Here is a 20,247-nt window from a genome sequence, read left to right on the forward strand (position 1 = left end):
GTGTGGTGAGATTGTTTCTATTTCATTCGACCTCATATCAGATAGACAGTGGAGCATTTTCTGTCACGGGGTATGCTTTCTCTGGCCACACATGTCAGTCAGTCCAGCAACTGCCCTGAAAAAATCTGATTTATTTTTTTATTGTGAAGTTCATTGCTGAAGGTTGGAATTAAAATCTATACTGCCAATTGTTTTAAAAAAAACTGTGAGTCACAATATTTCAGAGTCTTCAAAGAGTAGCTCTTCTTAGAGAATCCATTTTCACCTGTTGACTAACAGCTGCAGATTCAAGAATCTGGAACAAATTCAAGAGCTTGAACAAAAACAAGCTAGTCAAATCTATTCTTAGCAATTTATGACCAGACTAAAATACTTCCAGGTTTTTTAGCTTCAGGAGATCTTTTTTAAAACCTGAGATCACAAGGCTATCATTAATCATAGCTGAGATCTATAGTAGTGTGAAAAAGTGACCAAACCACTCCTAAAACATAACAAATTTGGGCAACTGTCATAAGGTTAGTGCTTTGGTCAGAGAGGGGACCTATGTGCTGGTGACTTAGGACTCTTGGATGGGTAGTGGGCCTTCAACAGCTTAAAGGCTTGGTGCCACAGCCAGCTTTAAGTTTCTTTCAGAGTTAATTTTAACCTGATTTCATCTATATGGGAGAATGAACCCCACAACTCACTAAGAATAACCACAAGCTTTGGCTCTTAGGAAGTTGACTGCAGCCTTAAGGGGACGTATTTATATGGTATACTGTAGTGGGGATACTAAGAAAGTGGAGTCCATCTACCTGTATGAAGTTTGGTGTGCTCAGGGATAGGCAGAGGAACATCAAGGGAGCTTGAGAAGGAATAGATGTTAGGGAAAGAGACATTTCTGGGCTGGTGTAGAGTACTTGAGCATGCTTGCAGGCTGAGAAGAGTCAGTGACACAGAAAGACTGAGTGGGAAAAATAAGTTGGAAAGAGAACTTGAGGAATAGAGTGATGGAGATGAATTGGACCAAGAAGAAAGAGGGACGAACAGTCTCTTTGAACATGGGAAGGTTTGGCCATTCTATAGAGATGATAATATAGAGCTTTCCTCCCTCTGACCAAGGCAGAAGCGATGGGGAATGCACTTTCTCTGGACTGAGGCATGTAGGTCAGATAAGTGCTCTGTTTGTGAAGCTTATCGAGGCTACGTAGGTGTTTATTGGTTTGAATAAATATAGCGGTCGGAGTCTTGTAGACTTTAATTCAGCTCGCAGTATGTGACCTTCTTCTTCCTAATGCTAAGCTGCTTTATGCTTTTTAGATACCGAAGGAGCTGCACTAACTCAGGTCACTTGATCACACATTAATAAAAGGAGTTCGTTTCCCTTGCTGTATAAAGATACCTAGAATGTGTGCTTCCAGTGGAGCTAATGAATTTGCAATGATAAATTCATATTCCTTGCTTGATTTCAGCTGTGAGCTATGACATGAGTCAGAGGTGGTATCCGTGACCATGGAACAGAATGAAACTTCTAAATTGAACCAAGAGCCTGGCCACATTGACAGACAGCATGCCTTCACTAAACTGAATGTCTAGCCAGTTAACACCAATAAAGACAATGTCAAGAACAGATCAGTGACTTTTTGAGCTGGTATAAGTCTCAGGGGTCATCCAGTCCGTTTCCCTCATTCTGCAGAACAGAAGTCGAAGCCCAGTGAGTCCAGTCTTTATCCAGAGCTATTTTCATGACAGTCTTCTTACTTACGCCTTACTTAATCATATCATGACTTAATATTTTTATTATTCCACACTACCTTTTTCTAGCGCTCACGGAAGAAATGATTTTTATTATAAAGAGAACAAACATAGACTGTAAGTAAACATCGATGTAAATAAAATAATACAATAGAGAATTATAACAATGTCTAGGATTCATAGGTTTAAAGATTTCAAAGCCGTATGACTTATTACTGGGGAATATTAGTGAGGTTAAATGCTGTTTTTTCCCCTACTTGTTTGGTCCTGTACCAAAGTTAAAACTCTCTGAAACTTTTCCTCATCTATAAAATATTTAGTTGGCAAAGTTGTAAGGAAAAAATTGCATTTGAATGTGACCAATATTATGTCAAGAATTTTGTAAGCATTCAATTAAAAATATATATACTGGGCTTCCCTGGTGGTGCAGTGGTTAAGAATCTGCCTGCCAATGCAGGGCACATGGGTTCGAGCCCTGGTCCCGGAAGATCCCACATGCCGCGGAGCAACTAAGCCCGCGAGCCACAACTACTGAGCCCATGTGCCACAAGTAGTGAAGCCCACGCGCTTAGAGCCTGTGCTCTGCAATAAGAGAAGCCGCTGCAATGAGAAGCCTGTGCACCGCAATGAAGAGTAGCCCCCGCTCACTGCAGCTAGAGAAAGCCCACGCCTGGCCACGAAGACCCAGTGCAGCCGAAAATAAATAATAATAAATAAAATAAATATAAAAAAATCTTAAAAAAAAAAAAATATATATACTAAATAAAATAGATGTAGGCAATTGAGGGACCTTAGTTTTCTTTCTAGCTATAAGATTATAATGTAGAATATTGCCAGTGAGTCTTGGGTGGGGACAGGTTGCTTGTGAACTCAGGCTTTTAAAATTGTCCTCCTCAAATGAAGAAAAGTTCCAGTGGACTTCCTCAACCTGATCTGTCTTAGTGTGAAATGTCACTTCTCCTGGGATCACCAAGGATAGGAGTCTAGTTCTGTGACTCTTCCAATTTGACACAGTTGTGCTCATTGTAATTGGACCCGGATTTCCAACACCAAAGAACAATTAGAAGGAATAAAGCCACCATTTTGAATCTACGATTAAACAGTGAAAAGTATACATAATAATAGTTAGGTGCTTACTTATGTATTACTTGCTAGGAAATTTGTTAGATCTTTTGGTATGAATTATCTTGATTTAATCCTTATAACAAACCTGTAAAGTAGGGATTATTGTCCTAATTTTATGGTTGATGAAACTGAAGTCTGGAGAGATTTCATGATTTCCCCTATACCTTACAGCTAGGAGATTGTAGGGCTTGGTTTCAACTCAGCTCTGCCCGTGTCCGAAGCTCATTTTTGTAACCACCAAGCTCTAATACCTGGAGTAAGTTACACTGAAATGGAATCTAGGTGATAATTTTTACAAAGCTTACTGAGGGCTTTGTTGTCCCATGAAAGCCTTATAATCATCTTAAACTAAAAGCTACTAAATCTCTTGTGCAGAGATAATGTGAGGTGGTCTAGAGCATGGATTTGGAAGCCAGGCCACCTGCGGTCAAATTCTGGCTCCGTCTTTTACTACAGGAGAAACCTTGGATAACCTCTTTGTGTTTCAGTTTCCTCAACTGTAAAATGGGAAGAAAAAGAGGACCCACCTCACAGGGCTGCTGTGAAGATTGGATGAATTAGTATCGTTAAAGCACTTAGGACACTGCTTGGTACATAGTAAGAGCGATGTAAGTGCTGGCTTATTGCTATTGTATCAGCAATGATCAAGCATTTTCCGGAAAAGGAAAATGAAGCATCTAAATAAGAACAAACATTCCTACCCATGTTGTTTCTTTTGCTCCTGTGCATTTCTAATCTTAGGACTCTATCTAACAGATTAGTGACAAATACATATTTATATTAATAGTGTTCTTTTAAAAAATAACAGCATTGTTGAGATATAATTCACATACCACATAATTCACTCATTTGAAGTGTGATTCTATGATATGTAGCATATTCACAGAATCGTGCAAACTGAGTTGAAGACTCTTCAGTCTAGAAGAGGCTACGAGACCCCCAGTGCTAAATTTACTCAAACCAGTAAACACCTACGAACCCTCAGTGAGATTCACAAACGCAGCACTTATCTGACCTAAGTGCCTTGTTTCAGAGAAACTGCGTTCCCCATTGCTTTGACCTTGGTCAGAGGGAGGAAAGCTCTATATCACCTCTACAGATCGGCCAAACCTTCCCAAGGTCCAAGAGACTGTTAGTCCCTCTGTCTTCTTCTTGGTCCAGATCATGCCCATCGCTCTATTCCTCAAGTTCTCTTTCTAACTTTTTTTTCTATATCTAGAATTCCTACCCTTGAAGGCATTCCTTTAGATGAAAGGGCTGTCTCCAGAACAAAACACAAGTATTAGACATAAAAGGGGCAGTAGAAAATTATTAGTACTTGTTAGCAGGAATTAGCCTTTTGCATTGGCTGGCAGAGCAAGCATTAATCTGAGGATTGGGATCAAGGACAGTCTTCATGAGGAGGAATGGGAAGGTTTGCAGCATGAAGCAGTGTTCTGGAAGGGTCATGGTTGGGAGCTTTGGGAACTTGGACAGCAGCATCTGGAGCCCAGATGTGTGAAGGGGCAGGCAGGGCAGCATGTGCAGCTGTGTGTGGCATAATGGTACACAACGCAGGCTCTTGCATGTGACGTTGGTAGGATAACCCTGGTGTTTTAGTGAACCACAGATATATGTGCACTTTGGCATTTATACACGTGATGAGTAATTCACACACCCGTGTTTTTCAACCCCCTCTACTTCAGAAAAGGAGATGGAATGGGAATTTGGTCTCATGGGAGGTAGTTCTGAAACTTACAACATAATTCTGCTCTTGGTACAGAAATAATGACTTGTATGTACTCCTTCGCCAGATGAATAGTTGAATAAATAAATGAATGGAGTAATTTGCAACCCAAACAAATATTTGGCATTTTATATCTTAATTTTAAATCTATATGCTTAATATTTATGAAAAGGGTAGCAATTAGGTTTTAAGAGCAGCTATTGTATTATTCTTTGGATAATGGATTTGTGCTTTGGGTTTTTCATAAGTTGAGGTGTGCTGACATGCCTTATTCTTAGAGGAAGGAAAACATGTTGTTAGACATTCTCTGCATACTTGGACAAACTTTTGAGGTAATTCAGAAGATAATGTTAATATCTCATCTTATGTTCTTCTGATGTGAGCAGTGATGAATAATAGTACTACAGAATTTGAAAGAAAGAAAGTATGATAAAGCAACCACTTCTAGGTGCTTTGTTTTAAACTTAATTGCATGAAGCATTCTAATTAGCTTGAAAATGTCAATTTGTAAATATAGCCAACACATTCAAAAATCCATTTTGTTGTTGTGCCTAGTATTCAACGTCTCTTACTTGGTAGGTGCTCAACTAAATATTTATTCAGTACTCTACAACATGAATAGAAGCTTAAGACGATTATCTTGAAATAGTCATGTAGATCAGGTAAATGGTTTATTTACTTCAATTATCTGAATACCCTCAATCTGTCTCCAATTTTCTTTTTTTTATGCTTAAGATTCAGATGGCACAGCATTTAAAAAAAAACATTAGGCCATGATGACAGGATAATACAGAATAATGGTTGTAAGTAGTAGTTTCCAAGGACTGAAATAAATCTGTTCAAAGGACAACTTGACAAACTTTTGCAACTCAAGCTGTTAGTAGAAGAACCCCAAAGCTCCATTCTGCCTATCTTGGGATATTCCTGTGATGGACAAACTTTAGATTAGCTTATGTAGAGATAATCTAAACTGTTTGCATGTCACATTAGCCGTTAGCTTTACCTTTGCTTACACAGGTGCAAGTGTATGTGATAACTAGAACTGTTTTTCACTCAAACAGTCATCCTATTGGTAGAGAGTGTAGCAACTCTATTCTGCATTTACTATGAAAAAACAGCAATTTAGTTAATCATGAGTCCAAAGTTTATAGATGCCCAGTTCTGTCATGGATCATTTCATTGCTCATTGCTAGCTTTAATAAGCTTATAAATATAAAAACAGTGACTACTCTGCTTTCTAAGAAGACATGGTATTCTGAGAGCTAAATAAAAACTAGTTGGCATCCTTTGTTCATGGCATGAATTCCTATATAAGACCTGGTGTGAATTCATTATTGAAGGACAAAATGCTAGTATGGGGGAAATACTGTTATTTGTTTGCTTTTTAAACAAAGTTTTAATTCCTTTCCATTTTAACATTGCTATTTTCACCCTGTACGTTACATATTTTAAAACGATTTTTATATTGCATTCATTTCTATTGATTAGTTCTGTCATAAATTCCTCTATATGTTTAAATTTCTAGATTTAATTGTCAAAAGAATAAAAATAATGAACATGCAATTTTAGAGTATGCTTCACAAGCCTTAGTCACAGAGACTGAATTATCAGCTTTAAGCCCTATCTTTCCTGAATTTCAGATTAGAACTATACTACTACTTTTTTTCAAACTGTACTACTTTTTTTTCTCATTATTGAACATCTGAACTTAAGAAGTTCATTATGTACTCTGCTACATATAAAATATGTAAAATATAATTTTAAGGAAAATATTGTCTGATATCCAACATCAAATGTACATTAATGTACAATATAATGTCTAATCTACTCTTTCCTTCTCATGAGTCTTTCATTCTTATTTAACTTCTTTTTAGTGTGGGTCACATACCTTCAACAGCACTTCCTGACTCCAGAGATGCTGTTTGACCTTCTCCAGATAACACCAGGCACACTTCCGCTGACAAGTGCCTTGGGTGTGTGAGGGGGAGGGGCAGAGAGGGGACACAGTGGGGGTTAAGTGCTTTTCAAACAGCTTGTTTGTGATCCTCCTTATCGTAACTCCACCTTTATCCCCTAGTCCAGAAATGCCTGGTGCTGTCAATTCCCATGCTGTTTCAAGATGCTGGAGAGTAAATTGGGTTGGTTTTCAGTTTTCTCCGTTGCTGCTTTGGATTTTAACTTTCTTAGGTTTCCTAAGTCTGTTACCATGCATTTGCCCTCTAGCTTCCAAACTTTTAAGATTATATCCTTACCAGAAAAAATATTTTTTTATTTTATTTTTATTTTTTAAAATTTTTGTCTGTGTTTGGTCTTCGTTTCTGTGCGAGGGCTTTCTCTAGTTGCGGCAAGCGGGGGCCACTCTTCATCGCGGTGCGCGGGCCTCTCACTATCATGGCCTCTCTTGTTGTGGAGCACAGGCTCCAGACGCGCAGGCTCAGTAGTTGTGGCTCACAGGCCTAGTTGCTCCGCGGCATGTGGGATCTTCCCAGACCAGGGCTCGAACCCGTGTCCCCTGCATTGGCAGGCAGACTCTCAACCACTGCGCCAGGGAAGCCCCCAGAAAAAATATTTTAAAATAACATCTGAACAAAATAAGTAATGTATTTGAATACATTCATTTCTTTGATTGCAGAATTTTCTATTTTATTTGAATAGCTCTGTGAATGAATTTGTGTTTTGGTTCAGGGGTTCCAGTTTTGATCTCAAATGCCCATAGGGGCCAGGCAGGTGTTCTGGCTCCTCTCACTGGTTCAAAACCTCAGACAGGTCAGGGTCAGAAATAATTAGTTAAGTCTGGGAGAATCCCAGAGCAATACAACCCAGGCCCTATTTTCCATCTGGGACAATAGGAGAATCCTTGCTCCAGGCCCAGAGGCAGCAGCTGCAGTAGGGTAGAGATGACTTTGTGACACAGTGGTGAGACTGAGGGCTTGAGACAGTCCCCACCTCCCCAGCCTGCTGGTTCCCATGTTTGTACTTGGAGAGGACAGTTTCATAAGCTCCCCTGTGTCCCCAGTGAGGAGCATGGGAAGTAGGTAAGACATGCAAGTAACGGGGCATTGCCGTGGAGCCACCATAGTGAGAGGCAAGGTGACAAAGCAGAGCCAGGGGCCAGATGGGGTTCATGTCTGAGATGCAAAGGATCCATGAATCCAGGGAAGGCTGAGCTGAGACTTTTGGAGGTGGTGGTAGAGGTGGGCTTGTTGCCTGGTCTCAACTATGTTGAGAAAACAGAGCACAAGTGGAATCATGGATTTCAGCAGAGAATACAAGCAGGACCCCAGGAGACAAGCAGCCCCTCCCTTCCTCAGGGGGTCCCCTAAATGTCTCCTCTTGGAGGTGCCATCTTGGGAAGGAGAAGGTGGTGGTGGTCAGCCTTGAATAAAGAACTAGCCTTGATAGAGCCTGAACCTTGACTTTGAATATTTATCTGAAAGAGACATTTAAAATGAAAGAGACTATTTCAAAGCAGCAGAAACTGTTTTAATCTGAAAGAGACTGCATCACCTTTAACTAGCAAATTTAAAATTTCCCCTCCTATCAGCAGAAATTGTGGGCTCAGAAAAGTGAATGAGTTATGAAAACTAAAGAAGCCACATTCTTCTTAAAATACCTGAATTGTTAGTGTACATGACGAGATATGACTGGGCCCTCTCATTGGAATGTTGATTTTATCTGAATTCATTGAGTGCCACTTCGTTAGGTATTTTAAAAATGTTTTATGTATTTATCATGTATGTTGCATCCAGTAGTATAACTGTTTGAATATGAAACTAGAGAGATCTAGGGAATTTCTCCGACATGCACTATTATAGTTAAAACAGAAAACAGACACCTGCAGGCTGTCTTAGAATACAGGATTGTCATTTGTCGTAAGTACTGCAATTGCAAAATCAACTGGTTAAGGAAGGGCAATTAGACTCCCCCTAAAATCTTGATGTTTACATGTTTGATGGTCATATTATAAATGTAAAATATAGAGTGTGACATAAAAATGATTGGTCTAAATTTCATTAAGTTATTGCTAGCCCCAAAGAGAAATATAGTTGAATGTATGTTTCTGTTATAGCAAGCATCTGCCTCCCATTCCTTCTTCTGAGGATACAATGAGATAAGTGTCTAAAAGCTTGGTTCTAGATTTGGAGTCAGCCCTTTGCTCTACTTCTGCCCCAAGCCGTTAACGTCTGCCTGTGAGGGTGCCCCTGGGTGAGTGCATGTTCCGTCTGCCGGAGACTTAAGCTTTGGGATAAAGAGTGACTGTGTCGTAGCCCTCTGGGGGCCTCATGCGGGCCCGCGCGTGGGTTTCGCAGTACAGCTCCCCCTCCACGAAGAAGTAGCCCTTTTGTTTGAGGTTGAGGTTACAGTCAGCACACACAAAGCACTCTGGATGCCGATGCTTGTCCCTCGCCTTCACAACCGCACCACTGTTGGGGGAAAAGGAGGCCTCGTGAAAAAAAACCCCACAAAGCCAGAAACATGAAACAAAGGCAGACAGCACTACAGATAAGGCAGGTGTTATCTGTTTCACGTTCAGGAAACAATAGCTGCAAAGCTGGGCACAGCTGTGGAACTGATGTAGTTGTCAGGGAGAGCCAAGACAACCATAGTAAACCTTCACATGTGTCTCTCTGTTGTTGACGTGTGAATATTTTTCAGATTTTTTTTCAAACAGGTTTTTTTTTTAGAAAAATGATAGGATCCTTACTTCATGATTGTTCCCTGTTGTTTCTTTGAAAGAGGGAGAGATGATACAGATAAAACAGACACCTCTGCAAGGGATTCTGATTTTGGCCAAGGTTGTTGTCTACACAAATAAAAGTCCCTCTGATTACTGTCTAGCTTGGTGGTCCAGCCTCTAGTCTATGGAACACAGAGAGAACAGATCAAAGGGCAGAGGTGGAATTCCCACTGGTGGGTGGACTTGGCCTCTACCGGCAAAACAGTTTACTCCAACTTGGGAGCTATAATTGCTTTGGGTAACATCACAACCTGTCGTGTGTTTTGAGGTCCTGTCTGCTCCCAGCTCCCTGTCCTGCTTGTTTCTCTGTCTCACAGCCCCTTCTGTGCTGTAACCAGGCTTATCTCCCACTGCCCTCCTGGGATGAGTCCTGGGTAGGTGGACAGATGGTGCCTCAGTGTGTGAGCTAATGACAGAGAAACAGAAAAAAGGGATGGAAGAGGTGGCCACATGGGGCATGAGGTGGAGAGACTGAAATGCTCTGGTTCACTTGAAGATTTGAACTAGCAAGTGTGGCTATTCACACATGAAGTTCCTTGAAATGGAAGCTGACTCTATGTCTAAAAATCATATTTCAATATTTGTGCAACTTAAGAAACCACGTAAAGATAATGTGTTTTAATTAATAACTGGGTGGCCCCCATATTTGTTTTCCTGGGTTTATACAGAAAAGGAAGTGTTCAAAGACTATATACATTAACAAAGGGAGGGCTTTTTGAAGTGAAGTTATTCTTGGAAATGACTTTTTAAATATACTTCTGGGGCGGTTTCTTTTCACCAGAATATATCTGAAATTATAAGTCAAGATATCCGACTCACATTCTATGCTAATTTTGGGGTACATCGAAGGAATCCTGGTCAAAATGTGCCAAATGTGTGGACATTATATTTCAAGTTGATGAATAGAAATTTGTTTTTCATAAAACTTAAAGCCTTTTCTATATACGGAGTCTTAAAGTACAAGAAATAGAGAACTGACAGCAAGATTTATGATGAATTTTGGGGTTGAAAATGAAACTTACACAATGCCACTCCCACATTTGTCACAGAGTGGCATCTTCTGTGTGCTGCCAGCACCGCCGTGGACTTTTGTAACTGGAGCTCTCACACTCCGAGTTCCAGCAGGACGGTCATCTGAAAAACAAAGTGTTTCCATTTATGGCAAGGGAACAGCTGGCAACAGTTTATACTTTGCTTCTATTTTAAGGTGTGCACTTTAACCTGAGGAATTCTTAGTTGCACCCACAATATCATTTAGGAAGAAGCAGGACTGGTTCAAGCATAATTTGTTCCGAAACGGGACCTCACAAAACAAAATTAGTTAAAAATTGTTGTAGTTGTTGTCGTAGGGACCTGTTACAAAATACCCAGAGGGGCAGAGAGCATTTTGCATTCTTCTTTTTTTAATTGTGGTAAAATATACATAAAATCGACCATCTTATTGATTTTTAAGTGTGTAATTCAGTAGCATTAAGTATATTCCCAATGTTGTGCAACCGTCACCAATATCTATTTCGAGAACTTTTTCATCATCCAAAACAGAAACTCTGTACCCAGGAAACATTAATCCATATTCCCCCCTCCCTCCAGACCCTGGTGACCTCTATTCTGCTTTCTGTGTCTATGACTTGCCTATTCTAGGGTCCTCATATAAATGGAATCGTACAATATTTGTCCTTATGTCTCTGGCTTATTTCACTTAGCAGAATGTTTTCAAGGTTCATCCATGTTGCAGCATGTATCAGAATTTTCATTCCTTTTTAAGGCTGAATAATACTCTACTTTATGGATATAGCACATTATGTATATCCATTCACGTGTGGATAGACGTTTAGGTTCTTTCCACCTTCTGGCTGTTGTGCATAATGCTTCTATGAACGCTGGTGTACGAGTATGGGTTTGAGTCCCTGCTTTCAGTTCTCCCGAGTATACATGAAGCAGTGGGATTGTGGATCCTATGGCAATTCTATGTTTAACTTTTTGAGGAACCACCTTACTGTTTCTCACAGTGGCTGCACCATGTTACATTCCCCATCAGCAATGCACAAGGGTCCCCATTTCTCCATACCCTCACCAACACTCATTTCCCATTTTTTTTTGATAGTGGCTATATTAATGGGGCATTTTGCATTTTTGTGCAACTTCTGAAGGACAGTATATCTTTTGGAAGTGGAAAAACACTGGTAAGGGTATGAACTCTGAAGACAGCAGGAGTGGGCTGGAGACCCAACTCTGTTTCTTACTTGCTGTGTGACTTTGTACAAATCCACCCTCTCTATGCCTCATTTTCTCTTTTGTTAAATAGGGAAAATAATAGCTCCTACCTCACTGAGTTATTGTGAGCATTAAATGACCATGTGTGCAAAGCACTCAGCACAGGATTTGGAACACAGTAAGGGTTCATTCCAGTGTTATTTAAAAATTTTGATGATCATGATACCCTGGAATATGGGGGAGGCTGAGAAATTTTGCAACATTTTATGATCTATAAGCTGAGCTAGCCCTTGACTACTGTGGATGGGATTTATCTTCAGCACCCTTTAATCACCAAGTTGGTGGCTACCTGGATATGTCTGGAAGCTCCTTTCCTTAACCAAGCACCACCCAAGTCCTTTTCAGCAAAGAATCATTTGATGACTGATTAAAATCGGTTTTTAGACTCTCGTTCCCATTATGCTTGCTGCCCTCCCCCACCCTGATCCTTCCAATAGCCTCTATCAATAACATTTCAGCAGATGTTCACGACTGCTCACCATCGTTCACTAGTTCCTGGAGCACCCTGAAGGAGCCTGACTGGCGAGGCTGAGTAGGTTCATTCCGATTGTCATGGAGCATCCGGTACACATCCGACTGGGGGGGCACTGGGGAGGCCGCGGGTTCACTGAAACACAACATGGTGGGCGAAGCAGCTTCAGGAGTGTGTGTATGTGCAAGAAGCCACAAGATATCAACAAGCAGTGATCACTATATTTACAGCAACTCCTGAACAGATTCAGTATTTTCAAGTTAATCTCTATTATATCAATAGCTAAAAATATAATGTGAATTCACACGGGTTGCCTTAAAAATATCAGTAATTAACCTGGGGGTCACATCAGCATTTCTCCATGTGGCAAAATCCTTTGGAGGGCAACTAAAATGTGATTGTTAGGAAATAGTAATTTAAAAAATAATGCTTGTGTCTGATGGATATATAATTATAATGTGAACAAAATTAACCTTTCTCAGAAAAAAAAAGACAACATACACGTGATAGAAAGTGCACGAGTGAGCCTGGTTTGATTATTCTCAGTCATAAAGATGTCAGTAAAATTTAGATTCATTTCTGATATTAAACCAACAGTGTATGGTTTAGTTTTGTTAACTCCTGTAGACAGCAAAGGTATCGTTTTTCTTGTAAATTGAAGAAATTCAACTTGTCAGTGTTTGAAAGTGCATAATGTAGCAACTTTCACAGAGAAGTCAGCTTTGTTGGCTACTAAATAGCCACATTATAATTCATTTACAAAAATGATAGAAGCTTTATTTTAATAAACTTTCTACAGATATATTCATGATGAACAATAAAAATATATGTCAGGCACTGAGATGCTTTATTATTTTATGTCATTTAATTGCATTATCTACAAAAGGTAGTTGCTATTTGCACATATTTTTATTACCAGTATCATATTTGGAAATAATCATCTTATATATCTGAAACTCCTTGCAAATGGCTTTGAAATACATTATGGTATTATTATCACATTGTATTCATCCCAAGAGTTATCTTTGGGATATTGTTACATAGCACTCATAAGCATTATCATACTTTATAATGGCTCTATAATATTGAAAGAAGTAATAAGATTTTATCTTATAATAAATATTTTTAATTGAAAATGCTTGATGGCAAAAGTACTTTGAACAAATATGCATAATAAAGAAGAAATTAGTCAAAATAGAGATCAATGGAAATTAAATATCTATAGCAGTAGCTTGAGATATTCACTTATAAACCCTTATTCATGGCAAAAATTTTAAATGAAAAATAATTAACTCTCCACAAGATGCCATTAGAAGAGAAAAGAGGTATCATCTCTTTTAAAACTTCTCTGAACCTCCCATCCCTTTCCCAGTTTTTGACCCCCCAAGGAGAAACATAGATTATCCCAGATTATAAATCACTTTTGAGAAGTATTGTACCAGACATTCGTAAACTACACTGTAGTTTTTCAAAAGACATATACGTTTGGTCCTTCCATGATTTCAGTTTATTGTGATCTGTCACATAAAACTCTACTTGGTTAATTTTTCAAATCGCCCTTATCATTAGGCCTAGATATCTGCAATAAATCCTTAGATTTATTTATTTATACGGAAAAAAATCCGTATTTTTTTTCTTGAAAGCTTTTCACAAAGCTTTCTTTCAATGATAAGACAGTGTTACAAGACACCAGTAAAGCTGACATTGCCCATGTGTTTAGTTAATATGCCGATGGTTCAAAAAGACTCATATTACCTCATTGAGGGTGTTTCACCTAGAGCTGCTGAAACCTGACCCTGAAGTGTTTCCATAATATTGTCATCTGAGTACAACTGCATAGGTGTATTAAACTGAGCATGTATAATCTTCACACCAGGAAGTTCCATTTCCAAAGGAATGTTAGGGGCCATCTTAGCAGCAACTTTCAAGTCACCTGGGCAAATAGTACTAAGAGTACTGACAGAAGAAGGGGTGCTACGTCCACTGCCACCGTCAATACCGGACGGAGTACTGCATCCACTGTGTTAATGACCACGTTACACAGAGATGACACAGGAACCAGAAAATCCAGACAGGAGAACACAGAGAACAAGTACAGAGAGGTTAAAAGTAAGAAGTGAATTAAATCAAATGAAAAAGAAATATTTATTTCTGGCTAGAAGTTATTTTCAAAAGGGAAGACATTTAAAAATTCATGATTGAAAAACATTTAACAAAATTAAAAGGTACAGGTGATATTGCATTGTTTGGCTCTGTTCTACTAGACAATATGTTCTACGAGGCGAAGGTTTCATGTAAAAAGAGCTGTGCATAAAGGAAGTGGCTCAGGGAAATTACATTAGCGGGACATCCTTTTACATTTCTGAGCTGCAGTTTTTAAAACTAAAATATTAATGAATGATCCTTCACAAATAGTAATATGAATATGCAGCATGAAGATCCAATCAAATATTTAGGTTAAACATTTCAAAATAAGTATTTTCAGAAATGCATTTGGGCCTTAATTGAATAGTAATTGGCAACTTGTAGGTTATGTGATAGAGATTATGTTATAAGACTATTTTGTAAATATTTTACTGTTACTATTTTAACTTTTTCTACTTTCATTCTTAAATTTTGTGAAGACTGCACTTTAAAAAATTGTTCGGTGATTTGATATAGGCTCTGGAAACAGCCAATAAATGCCTGTCACCTTGAAATGAATGATTAGAGGGGAAATAAGGTGATCTCAAACTCTGTGAATGCTACTTAGAGCTAAGATATATATATTTCTTTTATACATAGCTATTTCTTTTAAAATTTTGGAAGCACACATATATTTCCATGCATAGTTCTCATATCCTTTTAAAGACAAATTAAGGCAACTCATTATTAAAAATCAGAAAGGCCAGTCATGCAATTTTAAGGACAACTACAGAAATTTCTTATTCTCTATGAGTAGAATTTTCTATGGATAGGAGGTTAGTCATAACTGATGCCAATGACTAAAAAGCCATTTTTCTACATGCATTTTAAGTGCAGCATGAGAAATGCATTTTTTGAGAAAATGGAATATATATATTTTTTAAGCACAGTCATTTAAGACAAAGCTAAAAGAAATAGTAATATTAATGTGAACTTCAGTCATGCCTGCAGGTTAGTGTTGCTGTAAACTGAAGGCAGAGAACAATTTATATGGTGTGTTTACCTGAAAATCAGTGTTCTCTGAGGGCTCAAGTATGGCTGCATACCTGCATTTACTCTCTAGGGCTACTAATGCCAACCTCAGCCCCATTCAGAGAGCAAAAGCCAAAAGCATATATTGGGCATTGATTTTATTGGCTTCATCAATGCTGCAGCCTTGTTAGTCTGGGCAACCCATGTCACTAGATGAATTAAAATTTTGTTGTGTGTTGTGTTATCCAGTTCAACCACCTGCAAAGACTGAATGGGGCAGGTATATATGAACTTGCTCCTTCACTTCCCGACTACTGAGAACTTGTTTGAAACTCAATCAGTAAATTGGTTGATCACATACAAAAATGTCAAATGGTTTATTCACCATTTTCATAGGCTCAACACTATGCTGAAATTGACTTCAGTTGGTAAAAGAATAGAAATAACATTTCAGTTACAGTGCAGTTTAGTCAGGATCGTATTGATTTGACCTCAGTATAATGAAGTTTATTAAATTGTAATTTAGGGATTTGAAACACTGAGTTTCAATATTGGGAGACTTGGGCTCAAAACAGTGAACCTTTTCAACAAGCATTTATAACTACTCGACCTTACTGTGTGCCAGGCATGGTGCTAGATAGTGGAGAGGTAAACTATGGTCAACTCAGAACTTACGGATATACCTTATTTTACAGTTGTAATTAGTATTACATTTTTTTCTGTTATTAGTGTTCTTATATACATGCATGCTTGTGTATATAACTTTATTTAAGCAGAGATTGTGTCTTCTATTTCCTAGTTTCTTTATCATTCTATTTAGGGGCCCATGTCTATTGAATAGATAGGAAATAAACCCTAAGCAAAAAACAATTATCTTTTTATAAATTTCTGGGACAATTTTAAAAGAGCTCTTGAACTGATGCTTTAAATAAAATAGTTTTCATGGACTCTAGTCACTGTGGAGATCATCATGGGTCACCATGACCTATTCCTGTGACCTGGAAAGGTAGATACCATTGAGATTTCTTGACATTGACTTACTGGCTTGGCAACCTGTAAGGCTGATGATACACTCAATTACTATCATACACCTGGATAGATCATTAGACAGAGAACTAATTTCCCTGGTGTGTATATAGACTTTTGGGGACATGCTTCCAGAAGCGACTTGTCCAAAAACCACTCACCAGATTGTATTTTATCATTTGGATCTAGCCTTGTATGTATTTTTAATGATAGCTGTGGCTTTAAACATTTACATATTTTCATATGAAAATACTGGTCTTTTAATATGCTTCAATTATGATGCAACCATTGAAAGAACCCTAACTAATAGTAAGACCCAGGGAAACGAATATATTAGCATCTCCAACTTAGTTCTGATTCAAAAGTTGTTTATTAATGGTGTAGTTATTGCTTGGTAAGTAGCCACTCAAAATTCCACCTTGATGAAGAATCATTTGGTAAGAACAAGAAATTGAGAAGCTAGAGCAAACAGTGAGGGGGCACAGGAAGAAAGGAAGGATAATAGAAGCATTTTTATAATTTTTTTAAGGTTTGTGTACTGGTACTTGCTTTTTAAGCAGATCCTCTCATCTCTGTTTTTCCACTCCCCTCTTCCAAATTTAGCTAGATTGAAAGGCACCAGCTTACAATGACAAAATTATGAGTGGCTTATTATTATCACCATGTTTGAATTAAAATGAAAATGTAAAAGAAGGGCATTACATACCTGAATCTCCTTGACTTTCCCTGAATTTTTATAAAATTAAATGTTATTGGTCTTCAGCAAAAGCGAGATCTGTGTTACTCTAATGTATCATTTTATTTGAGCCTCGTGGAGTCCTGTAGCTCAAGTTTGTGAGCTTACCATTATGCTAAGCTCAAAAGAATGCAAGTATATCCATTTTACTCTGCTTCTCTGGGAAGATGTATATAGTATGTATATATTTATTCAATAGTAAAAGAGCATTTTAACTTTTAATCCAGTTTTTTTAATGTTATTTAGAGTGGGGTTGGGAAGCTGTTGAATGTGGAGAAATAGAGAAAAGATAGAGGAAGATGGAATATGAAGGAGGCAAAAACTAAGAGAAGCAAAAAAAGGATTGTTCAGAGTTGCCAGTATGAGGGAAGGGTAACAGCTCCTGATTCTTCTTGCTACTCAGGAAGTCTGATTAGGTACTCTTGGGCTTTTGTTCCTTTATCTAATGAACATTTGTTGAGCATGTACTCTGTCCCAGCCCCTTTTCCAGGTGCTGGGGATATAATATGTAGTGGGGGCAGATGTATTTGGTAGTCATTGCCTTTTTAGCATCTTTCTCCTGCTCTTTTGCTCCACTCCTTCTTTCTGAGTCTGATACCACAAAATTGTCTGACTTATTTTGAGGTAATCCTCTGGCCCTGACTGTAGCTTATAGAAAGGTCTGCACACGGAAATCATATATCAAGTGATGACTGACCATCCACAGCAGGCATCATAAACTCAGATGTCTACAGGGGCCAGGAGGGTCACACATATATGAAAATGGGCCAGGTATCATACGCTTAGGTGTGATGGGCATTTTGGCAAGATAGAGAGTAGATGTTCCATCTTAAACTTAAATTCAGTATTTTTAAAAACGGGAGGGTTAAATAAAACATTGTGAATTGACTCCACCTATGGACCCCTATTAGTGACACCTGATGTAGATCATTATTCAATGATCCTAACCTGTTAGGATTGATCCAGCCTAACCCCCAACTTCCTTCCTCTGGGCTGATTGATGTAGCTGAGGTCAGAGGAATGGGTTTGAGGTTTCCCGAAGTCACTATTTCCTGATGTGGCAAGACAGGGCATTAATTTCTTTCCTTGTAGGTTGGAATTCAGTTTCTAGAGAAGATTTGAAAAGGATCATCTGAAGATGATCTGTTTCTCTAACTGACAGACAAGAAGAGATCTTGCTCATTTTTATTCCAGTGTGTGCACAGTTTTCCATGAGGGTAACCCAGTAAATCTCTCTGCCTCCAGCTCTTTCTTTCTTTATACTTATTTTCCCCAAGTGGAAAAGTTCCTTTTCAAGTGGCTTCTCTTCTTTTGCAAGTATCCATAAGAACGCAAATTTATTTTTATGTAAGAGCTAGAATGAGTGCGATTACCCACTGGGCTCTGATGGTGCAATGAGAATTAGGTGCTGAGATGGGATGATCAGAGACTGTCAAACATGGAAAGCTACACCAGCCTTTCCACGTTTGCCTCACCTGCTTCCTTACTCCTGACCGGGGGCTGGTTTTCATTTTTGTTCCTGCTGACTGGGCCTTCCTGCCCTGGGATAGGGTATGTCTGCCTGCCTCAAAAGGTCACTGTGTTCTGGATGGGATCCTCAGAATAGCAGGGGTATCAGTTATAAATATACACAGCGATTGCATAATATTTCACAGCTCTATAATCTGGTCAATATTTACTCTCTTCTCTGCTAAGTGAATTTGTTTCTTTTGCTTTTGAAATAAGCTTCAAAATGAGAAAAGTCACTCCAAACACCTAAGAGTTATGTGTCTTGGTGATTAGTAGGATTTATTAAAGATGCATGCACTCCAAACTTCACAATCTTAAAGCTTTATGACCTGCTTCGGCCTGGGATTATGAAAGGTTTGGGCCGAATATTGTGCTTGTGTTCAAAGTAGTTCACATCCTGTAAAAACAAAGGGTTAAAAAAGTCCCTCAGTGGAAGACTAATATATATATATATATATATATATATATATATATATTTAGATAAAATTAAATGAACAATAATCGTACAGAAAGGATTATTTACCACCAAATATTGACATGACTAAGAAGGGTGATGATGGAACCAGAGCGATTTCTTCCTTTTAACCATCTATTCACTAAATGTTTGGGAACTGGCAGATTGGACTCCAGAACATTAGAACCATGTTCTAGATGCTTGTCTTTAAGATAAAAATCTGATCGTGCCTTCAGGAAAGTAAAAATAAAACAGCAAGAGCTGGACTTTTGAAAGGAAGAGAAGCCGTACTATCACCATTAAGAACATGGTGGCCAGAAACCAAGTGGAGTACTTACTTTTGAGGTGAGCTAGGAATGAGCCCCCGCAGCTGCCCGTGAAGCGCATCTTGTATATTGCTGGTTGAATAGAGCCCAATGGGTGAGTTATAGGAAGCGCTCACTACCTGTCTTTTGTCATCAATGTTTGCTGCTGCAACAAAAGGCTGGGCCCTTCTGTTGTACCCGGCACCAATGGGTTTGAACTCCTGTACAATGGCAGACAAAATACACAGAGCCACAGAATGCACAACAAAGCCATTAACGCGCAAATCAACAGCATCGCTCTTGTTAATCAAGGTTTCTTTACCACTACGAGATTAATGGCCAGGTTAAAGGAGGACTGCATTTGCTGTGAACTTTACATGTGCTGTAATCACCCACCAAATGTTCAGGTGCAAAGGAACTGACCTTATTTGAAATATTATAAAATAATTCAAATATTATACCTCTTGTCTGCTCCCTACTGACTTCTACATCTAGAGCTTTTAAGAAATTCTCATAAGACTCATTTGAATCCAGAAATTATGTGTCGGAAGTGAGATTTTTGGCTTAGAAAAATTATTCTACTTAACATTTTCTTCAGTAGAACTTACATATGCTTTCTCTTCTAGTAATATCTTAAAATCTCCCCCATTTTAGAAAATGGGAGAATAAAACAATCAGAAAGGGAGTGAGCATTTATGAATAACTGTACTGAATCATAACTAATCCGTTTTTTTCCCTGTTTTTTTCTTAATTCCTACAACAAACAAAATTCTTAATTTGCATTAAGATATAACCTTAAATTTAGAAAAAATAATAGAAATTAAAAGACTTTCCTTATGAAAGCAGGGATAACATTTATAGAAAACCCTCCCTTTCTATTGTGATGATTTCATGTTGTGGGTTCATGTTTACTCTAGTCCCAGAAAGACTTAAGTCAGCAATTTAGAGATAGCTAATTTATATGATTCACAAAAGGATTTTCACTTCATTGC

General features: G+C 38.4%; 1 protein-coding gene across 3 annotated transcripts in view; it reads right to left on the reverse strand.

Moving 5' to 3' along the window:
- Positions 1-8,122: 8,122 nt before the first annotated feature.
- Positions 8,123-20,247, reverse strand: part of PDLIM3 (PDZ and LIM domain 3) — a 30,022-nt gene continuing 17,897 nt past the window's right edge. Inside the window, exons 4-8 of one of the 3 annotated variants that reach the window (XM_061177212.1) lie at positions 18,826-18,893; positions 13,825-14,088; positions 12,077-12,204; positions 10,346-10,457; positions 8,123-9,009 (exon numbers count right to left, since the gene is read on the reverse strand). In XM_061177212.1, the coding sequence (XP_061033195.1) occupies positions 8,820-9,009; positions 10,346-10,457; positions 12,077-12,204; positions 13,825-14,088; positions 18,826-18,893 (762 nt within the window). In that variant the 3' untranslated portion in view covers positions 8,123-8,819. Of the gene's footprint in view, positions 9,010-10,345; positions 10,463-12,075; positions 12,205-13,824; positions 14,089-18,825; positions 18,894-19,288; positions 19,477-20,247 lie in introns of all 3 variants that reach the window. The other 2 variants (XM_061177213.1, XM_061177214.1) reach the window with 2 other exon arrangements.

Source organism: Eubalaena glacialis, chromosome 20 (assembly GCF_028564815.1).
Source record: "Eubalaena glacialis isolate mEubGla1 chromosome 20, mEubGla1.1.hap2.+ XY, whole genome shotgun sequence".
Classification (NCBI taxonomy): domain Eukaryota; kingdom Metazoa; phylum Chordata; class Mammalia; order Artiodactyla; family Balaenidae; genus Eubalaena; species Eubalaena glacialis.